Source organism: Antechinus flavipes, chromosome 4 (genome assembly GCF_016432865.1).
Source record: "Antechinus flavipes isolate AdamAnt ecotype Samford, QLD, Australia chromosome 4, AdamAnt_v2, whole genome shotgun sequence".
Taxonomy (NCBI): Eukaryota; Metazoa; Chordata; class Mammalia; order Dasyuromorphia; family Dasyuridae; genus Antechinus; species Antechinus flavipes.
This window is the reverse complement of record NC_067401.1, coordinates 84868199-84877661: the sequence shown is the minus strand read 5'-3', so window position 1 is coordinate 84877661 and position 9463 is coordinate 84868199. Positions and strand designations below refer to the sequence as shown.

General features: G+C 40.6%; 1 protein-coding gene across 1 annotated transcript in view; it reads left to right on the top strand.

Annotated features, from left to right (window-relative positions):
- Window positions 1–7841: 7841 nt before the first annotated feature.
- Window positions 7842–9463, top strand: part of DESI2 (desumoylating isopeptidase 2) — a 35098-nt gene continuing 33476 nt past the window's right edge. The window contains exon 1 of the mRNA XM_051993452.1: window positions 7842–7933. Within this exon, the coding sequence (XP_051849412.1) occupies window positions 7892–7933 (42 nt within the window). The 5' untranslated portion in view covers window positions 7842–7891. The remainder of the gene's footprint in view (window positions 7934–9463) is intronic.

Sequence of the window (9463 nt, the reverse complement as noted above, 5' to 3'; positions counted from 1 at the left end):
TGGTTTTCAGGAAGTCCAATAATCTAGATTGTCTCTCCTAGATCTATTTTCCAGATCAGTTGTTTTTCCTAGGAGATATTTCATATTTTTTTCTTTTTTGTTTTTGTTTGATTCTTGAAGTCTTATTGAATCATGCAGTTCCATTTGTTCAATGATAATTTAGTTCAATGAAAATTTTAGATAATTATTATTTTCTTTAGTTACCTTCTTTTAACTCCTTTTGCAATTCACCAATTGCATTCTTTTTCCATTTCAAAAATTTTGTTTTTCTTTGAATTGGTGTTTTTTTCATATCTCTTTTGTAAGGAATTATATGCTTTTTCCATTCCTTCTTGCAATCATCTTCTTTTATTTCCCCATTTTTCTTCTAACTCTCCTTTAAGATTCTTTATGCAATCTTTGAAGAAAGCCTTGTGAAATAGGGACCAGCTCATGTCTCCCTTTGGGGCATCTGGAGTTGCTTTGCCTTTAGGAACCTCAGAATTTGAGATCTGTTCTCTCCATAAAAGCTGTCTATGGTGATAGTTCTTTTTTGTTTTTTATTCATTTTTTAAGGCTTGAGGTCTGTTCATTGCAAAGGAGGGAACAGCTGCTTTAATTTGCCCTGGGGTGGTTCTGCTGATTGATTTCCACTGCTGGGTAACAGCTCCTAGATCTGGGGTTCAGTGGTTTACAATTTGCCTTTTGTAGCAAGTCTGCCAAACCACATGCTTGCAACCAGGACAGAGTAGCTTAAGAGGCTCACAGAAGATTGCAGGTGTGTGGAAACTACAGAGCTCCAACTCCTGCCTCAGCTCCTTACCCCAGGCGCTCTGTGCTGTGGTTTGGGATCGGCACACTGTCTCCCTGCCCATTTGAAACAGACCTGTTCTGAAGTTCTAAGGTGTCTTCTTCTGGGAACCTGTTGTACTCCAGATATTTGTGAATTCTTTGACTCCAAGACCAGTTTAGAGACTTAAGCTGCTGTTGGTTTGAGAGAAGGTTAAAAAAAGGTCACAGAGAATCATGTCTGCTTTCTGCCATAATGGTTCTGCCCGTGGAAGTTGGATTGCATATGTTTAACTTGTATCAGATTTTTTGTGGGTTTGGGGAGTTGGGAGATAAGTGAAGGAGATAAAATTTAGAACACAAAATCTTATGAAGATGAATACTGACAACTATCTTTCCATTAATTTGAAAAAAATGCCATTGATAAAAAAAAGAAAAGAAAAGAAAAGCTTGAAGGCATAAGACAGATTTATTTTAAAGCACATAAAAAAATCAGTATCCCAGGCAGTATGCAACAATGTTTTAAAGCAAAAAAAATAGGCATTATGGTTTGAGTATGTAAACATAGAAATCACAAAATGTTGACAACCTTGACTTTTTCTACTATTGCTTAATCCATTCCTTTTTAAAGCTATAACAATACTAAGTTGTTCATAGAATTGGACCAGTTCAGAGCAATGTGATTCTTTTCTCTTATTCAAACAAATAAAATCTGCTTGATTTATGTGGTTCTTTAACTTGGTCTAATTAAGCAAAAAGCTGGTCTAACAGCTTTCTGCTCTTAGAAATCCTATATCTTCTGTGCCTCAGATCTTCTATATTTCCTCCATGAGTATGACCCTTTTCATTTAAGAGGTCAAGGTTTCCATATCAATGTTGGTTCTCCTTGGCTACTACACTAAACTCATAGCTAGTAGTAGGTACCCAAACTAGTTGGCTAGTGGCATCCAAATCAGCAGGTCAGTGTGTGATTTTATGTTCATACCTGAAATCTCAAGACTTTTTAGTGATAGCTCACTTCAAGGCTAATTGTTTTGGTTCAAAACTGTCTGAAGGTATTTTAGGCTGGCCTCAATATGGCTTATATGGGTTTCAGAAAACCTCTTTGGTTTTATGAATCTAGCATTTCTTGAAATAATCTATTTCATACTCACCCCCTTCTTCCTTCCTATTACAACTTCCTTTTGCTGGAATTTTTCATTCTAGAATCTTCTGTGCCCAGAAACTTAAATGCTGGAACTTTTCACAGAAATGTTCCCCAAGTCCATCTGTTACTTCCCAATCTGTGATGAAAAATAATCAGATGCAGGAGAGAGATCCCACCCCATCCCAAAATATCCCATCGACCCAGCTTGTTTCTTAATGGACCATCTTTGTGGATCATCCTAGAATGCAAAACTATGGTATATTACTCTGTGTCCTACTCTTAGTTGGACTTAGTTGGACTCTTAGGTCCCAGTATTGGGGATGTTGAGTTTCAGTGTGGAAAAGTTAGTAGATAAAATAACGTAGGATCAAAAAGTATTCAACCTACAATTTAAAAAAAACCTGAGGCAGATCTCTGAGCCAATAACTATTTGTTAACACTTAATTAAAAGAGCCGTGGCCTCCTCTAATAAAGTGGACCTCACATCTTCCTCATGATCTGAAATGCTCCTTTCCTTCAGGGTCTTACTTTTGTAATGGCCAATACTCAAACGATACTAAAGAGGCTCAGTAAAATACAGAATCTTAATGGTTGATCGAGCTTAGCCTTGATTCTCTAGGAGGATCTACTCTAAATAGAGAATTCCATTAGTTGAGAAACAAGCCAAGGAGCAGATATTGACAGAACTATCTTGATCTTTCAGGAGGTCCTACCTGTGGGCTGATCTGATAAACAGATGCGGACACATCTACATGGGCAGATGGACTAGAATACAGACAGGCCACAGACTGGTAAACATGCTTGATGGTCAAATACTCATGGCCTCTCCATATTGGGCAATAGAAGGATGATGAGGGACAGAACAGCAATAAAAATAGCTGGGGGTCTTTCCATGTCAATGAGTCACCTTTGCTACACTGGACTTGGTCACCATACCAAGGCAAAAATAAGGAAGTTAGCTTCCTGTGAATAAACTTACAATCTATAGTTCATAGTTCTGGGGCCTAATATGTAGAAGTTACAATCACTATCCTTAAACATATCAATCATATCAAACTAATTAATATTGATTGGAATAAAATAGGGGTCCAAATAGTATTTATCACAATAGAAACTTAGCATTTCATCACATTAGAATGAACAATTGGAAAGTAGAAGCCAAAGCAGTGGAACATTTCTACAGAACCCCCTTAATCCCAAGCTACAGTTCAGAGACCATTGCACTTCAGGAGTAACTCTTCCGTTTGTATCCTTACCTTATGGCTCCTTCCTCTCTATTCTATGCTCACTCCCTTTCAGTATCCCTTTAAGACTTAAGATCTTTGTGGTTTAAGTAAATAAATGTCAGATAAAGGTCTTTGATTGCTATTATAATTTGGTCAGTTTGACTTTTGCAAAAGGTTTTTAAATCCTAAAAACTACTATAAAGTACTATAACAGTTTCCTGGATTAGCAAAGTTATGGGTAGCTATTCAGGAAGTCCTAAATCCATCACCACATTTCCCATTCAGTTAGGGTAATTTCTAATTTCCAAATAAAGCAATCAAGATAACAGTCTCTAAAACATCAGAGAACCAAGTCAGATTATTCTTTTCTGTCCTTCTGCTTATGAACCTCTAAAGCTCCATATTCACAGGAGAGATTGTTGAGAGAATTTAGAAGGATAAAATAGTTCTTCACTATCAGATGATAATTACCAGAAACCAGAAACATCTTTAGATCTTAATAATGCTTTAAATGCAAACAAATGACAAGTGCTTTCACTCTCTCAAGACAGAGGGCTGTGATACTAGTCTTGACAACTTTAGCAAAACCAATTGTTTCCTCTTGCTTATCTATCATCTTTCCAAATACAAGATAATCTTAATAAACCATTTACCTAACTCTTCTCCTCAAGTGAATTCTAGTTGATTTAGGGTGAGAATGGAAAATTGGGGATTGGGAGGGAAAGGACTCTAGAACTAGCTTGCCAAAAATGGAACTATGGAAAGGAAATATGCTTGAGGCCATTAAGGCAATTTGTTTCTCAAGTGAATGGTTCAGTTCCCTACACACCAAGCCTCTGTTCCTCTAACATCCATTCTTTGCTCAAGGAAATCCATGAATAGTCCAGATTAATTTTTTAATCCCTGCTTTTTAGGGAGTTTAAGGATAATATTTTAAGAAAGGAAAAAAATCTTTATGATTCATTCAAGCACCCTACATCCTGAGGAAATGAAAAATAATCTCTCTTTGTCTTTGTTTCTCTGTCTCTGTTTCTGCCTCTGTCACTTCATCTCTATCTCCATCTCTTTTTTCTTTCTGCCTCTGTCTTTCTCTGTTTCACATCCAGCCATTCTGGAGAACAATTTGGAACTATGCTCAAAAAGTTATCAAACTGTGTATACCCTTTGATCCAGCAGTGTTTCTACTGGGCTTATACCCCAAAGAGATACTAAAGAAGGGAAAGGGACCTGTATGTACCAAAATGTTTGTGGCAGTCCTGTTTGTAGTGGCTAGAAACTGGAAAATGAATGGATGCCCATCAATTGGAGAATGGCTGAGTAAATTGTGGTATATGAATGTTATGGAATATTATTGTTCTGTAAGAAATGACCAGCAAGATGAATACAGAAAGGACTGGTGAGACTTACATGAACTGATGCTAAGTGAAATGAGCAGAACCAGGAGATCATTATATACCTCAACAACCATACTGTTTGAGGATGTATTCTGATGGAAGTGGACCTCTTTGATAAAGAGAGCTAATTCAGTTTTAATTGATCAAGGATGGACAGAAGCAGCTACATTCAAAGAAATAACACTGGGAAATAAATATAAACTGCTTGCATTTCTGTTTTTTTTCTCGGGTTATTTTATATCTTCTGAATCCAGTTCACTGGAAGGTAAAATCCTGAAACTGAAGCTTAAATTCTTTGGCCATATAATAAGAAAATGGGACTCATTGGGAAAGATTCTGATGCTGACATAAAATTAAAAAGCAAAAGGAAAACGGACAACAGAGGATGAGATTAGTCATAGTGTCATGGAAGCAACTAATATGATCTTGGACAAACTTCAGAAAATAATGGAGGAAATAAGGACCTGACGTGCTATGATCCACAGAGTCACAATAAGTCAGACACAATTGAACAATAACAACAACGGGAAACATATATAGATCAATGTCATGATCCCTAGTCAAGAGGGTTTACTCTTTAGTAGAAGGATAAGTCAAGTACAAAAATAAATATAACACAAATTAGAATGTACTAAGTGCTTAAGAGAGAAAGTGCTTGTTTAAGGAGAATGTGGTGATAACTTCTTTCAGGTGGGAGGTAGGAGAAGAAGGAAGGATGGGAAGCTTTCGTATAAGAGGTGATAGCATAACAGCAGAGAGCGTGAAAAAGACATTGCATCCATATGGAAGAATAAGTAACTGCACTAAAGTTGAAAACTCTGGAATATGTTCGCCAGTGAATGGCAAATAGTACAGTTAGCTAGAAAGCAAAATATATGAGAGAAAGCAATGTGAGAAAAGATCAGAAAGTTAAATTTAAGCCAGTCTGTGAAGAATCTTAATTTGAGGCTCAGGAGTTTAGATAATCTTTAGGACAAGGAAGAATAGTGTAGCAAAAAAAAAAAATATATATATATATATATATATATATATATACTGTACTTGGGGAGTGGAAGGACTCATTTCAGATTCTGACTTTCTTGTTTATCATCTTTGTGACCCTGGGCACTTTTCTTTTCTGGACCTCATGTTTATCTATGAAATAAAAGACTAAATCAGGGTCACAATGGTGGGTAGATCACATGATCAAAAATCTGTGCACATGAACTGACTCCATATACCCTATCTTTAACTACTTTTTAGATATTCACATTTAATATTTTTTAAATTTATATAAAGATAATAACATACATACTGACATATAAAATTTATTTCTCCCATTATAATGTTAAGTTCATTTCAAGTAGGGATTATTTCATTCTTTGGATTTGTATCCCTAGTGTTTAGCATGTTGTTTGGAACATTATAGGCACTTAATATTTGATGGCTAATTGATAAAATAAATGTTACTTTATGATGCTATTTTATGTTTTAGATGTTATATTTGTTTTAATATTATTTTAAGATATTATAACAAATATAATTTTTTTCAAATCTAGTCCCATATTTTTTAGAATTAATTCTTTAAAAATCCCAACAAAATTTTGTCTGTATAATATATACAAAAATATGTGTGGAGGATGAAAATGATGTAAACGTGTCCCCTTTAATCTCATCAATACAACACATATAGGTACATCAGCATCCTTCTATACTGGAGATCTGGAAGATTATCTTTTCATGTGATCACACCATGGGAATGTGTAGGAAGACTTAGGGATAAACCTATTCAATTACATTCACACACCCAGAAGACAACAAATACCAAAAGGAGAGTTGTACAATAAAGAAACTTCTTGGTTTTTGGAAGATCCTTTAATATAAGTTGACTATCCTATAGAATGTACTGTTTAAGAACATTTCCTCAAAAAACAGAAACAACACTGCCTTAAGAAAGATGCAGTGGGTTGTTTGCCCAAGAATAGAAATGGATTCTTCTCCATCCACACTTTTCTTCCCAATTCTTCTTGTGCTCTCAAATATAAACTAGATCATAGAAGGATGAACTTTCCCAGATTGCTGTCCTCCACCATATTTCAGAAAACAGTCTTAGGTCAGAACCAACGAAACAGATCTGCCACCTAGACAAGGTCCCTGGGAGAGGATGTTTTTTTCTCTTTGTACCTTTTCCTGTTCCCTAATTTTTCATAAAGCTAGGATTCTATTTTTTCTCTATCCTCCATCATATTAGGATAATTTCATAAAATAGAAGGTGCCACCATAAATATGCACAAAAAGTATGAGAATCGACTAAGGCTTCAGCCAAGGCCAGATGAAAGAGAAAGAGGAGAAGCAAGAAGAATGGGAAAAGATGAGGGGAGAAAGGGAGGACTTGCAATGCAGGCATGCACACACTGATCCGTAACTGCACCGTATTTTAGATTTAGATTTTCGCTATTGATACACACACAAAAGTGATTTATAACCGCTGGGGTTTGGTTGTATTTTCACTTTGACTTGAGGAGTGGGGATAGGGGAGAATCTTGCTTTAGAATTGGGGAACATCTGTATTTCTATTACCTGCAGCTTCAGGGTTCCTGGCTACACTTTTTCTAGTATCTCCACTAGAGGCGTGCAGTGGACGAAGACTTCAAGAACCAGCATGCAACACCGCAGTAAGGTGTTGTCATCTATTAAGCTGCAAAGGCTTTGCGGGTTTAGGAGTGGGGAGGGTGGGGAAAGTGGAGTAGTAGTAGAAATAATAGTAGCTTCGTGGAGTCCTAGAAGGCTGGGCGAGGCAAGGAAAAGACATTCGCACTGCATGCTGGGAATTGTAGTCTTCCCGGGGAAAGGGGTGTCAGGGGATCCGCGCTGCATGCCGGGAATTGTAGTCTCCCCACCGAGCTCCTCCCCGAAGGTGGAGGGAGACGGCGCTGATGCGGCCACCATTTTAGGCCTCGAAGGGGCCGCGGCCCGAAAGCCGAGGCCCACTCCACTTCGGCGCCGGGCGGGCCCCGCCTCCAAGGGGGACGCCTGGCGACCGCCCCTCATCAAAGCCCCGCCTCTCCCCACGTGTCCGCCTCGGGGAGGAGGAGCTGTACCCATCAGAGGAAAGGGTGCCGGCCGGGCCATCCGCGCTGCCCTTTCTGCTGCTAGCCGGGGAGAGGCTCCGTCTTCGCCCGTCCTGGGTACGCTCCCCGGGCCCCCGATGCGTTCGTGGTCCTGGCTCTGAACGTCTCGCCTGCCCCGGGTGTCGTTCCACGAAGCACCGGCGGGGGGAGCAGCGGCCTTCGTCAGGGCTCTTCTGGGAGAGAGCCGGGGCGGGGGGCGGGAGGGCCCCCACGTTCCGGCGAGACGCGGCGGCCGCCGAGAGGAGGATGGGGGCGAACCAGCTGGTGGTCCTCAACGTGTACGACATGGTGAGTGCTAGCCTCTGCCGCCCCTCCCCCCACCGCGGCGCGGGCGCGAACCTGGGGAAGTCCTCCTTTCCTTACCCCCACCCGTCGGGACCAAGCCCGTGAAGGATTCCTTTCCCCCTGCCTGAACCCGACTCATCCCGGAATGGCCGCTCCGGCTCCGCCTCGACCCCCAAACCCCTTACTGGCGCGAGCTCCCCCTCCCCCCATCGGGTCCTTGTGAGAGCTCGGACTCCCGGGCGCCAAACTCTCCCGGTCTCCCCCTTCACCGGCCCCATCTTGGTCCGGCCCCTCCTGCCGCTCTTCCAGCCCGCCACGTTCAGAAATCCTCCCCAATTCCCAACTGTGGCTAAGAGTGAGTGACCTCCACCCCCACCCCAGCTTTCCTGGCACGCCTGGAGTCACCATTGCTGGGCAGAATATAACCCAGCTCAAAGACTCAGGCGGTGGGCAGCGGTCCTCCTCTAGGATTGGGGGTCATTTAACAGGTATGCAACAGGTGGAGGAAGAGAGAGTGCTGAGGGACGGTGTGCATCCTTGTACGTGGGGGGGGGGGCTAGAAGCGTGGGAGAGCTAGGGCCGAGGCCTGCTCGGACGGACTCGTGGGGGTCCCCGTTATGTGGGGGGGCTTGCTTGTTCTCCATCAAAGAATTACAAAGGGACAGAATCAGGGAAGTATACGGATAGAATTTAAACTTTTCTTCTAAGTAGTTTTCCAAACCACAGGCACTTTTTTTCAGTTTGAGTTTGAAGCAAAAGTAAATGCTGCTCAAAAGACCAATCATTTCTCTTCTGACCTCACTCGGGAAGACTCTGGATTTGCATTTCTTAACTTTGATTTGGCTGCAGCATTAAGTTTCCTATGAACACCTTTGAGGGAATGGGGTTCCCCATGCTTTTAGATGAGGAAGAGCTCTTTGAGAAGACTATTTATGATTGAAAGGTAATGAAACTGAAGCCGTGGCCCAGCCATAGTGGCAATTTGTCTGGGGTTCAGGGAATCCCTTTGAGAACTGCAGGTGCCCCGGTGCCTGAGATGTGGCATGAACTAATAACTAAGTGAGATAAAGATGGAGACTCAGGGGCATATGAAATGTCAGCGCTGGGGAGCCACATCGAGAGCTACAGGGAAAGCCACGCTTGTGTCCTGACTCACTAGTTGGGAAATACCTTGCAAGATGTCAGCTTTCTTTGTGTGCTTGGTTATATTTTTCAAGACCCATGTCCTCTTAAATACTGCCTTTTAAAGCCTTTTAGATGATTTTCTTTCATTTTCCACAATTTTCATGTGTGTGTTTGTGTCCCTTAATTTATAAAGACTAACTATAATCCAGATTTATTCTGTTTTTCAGTCCATTAATCCAATAGAAAGTAAGAATACATACTAACAATTGCCCTTAGGCCTAGGACCTTAAAAAAAAGAAAGAAAGAAAATTACACTTAGAGCAAATAAACATTCTTTAAAAGACTGGAAATCTGTTCCTCTGGGTTTCTTTAAGCCATATGAGCTATGTGCATCAGAGAATCTGATTC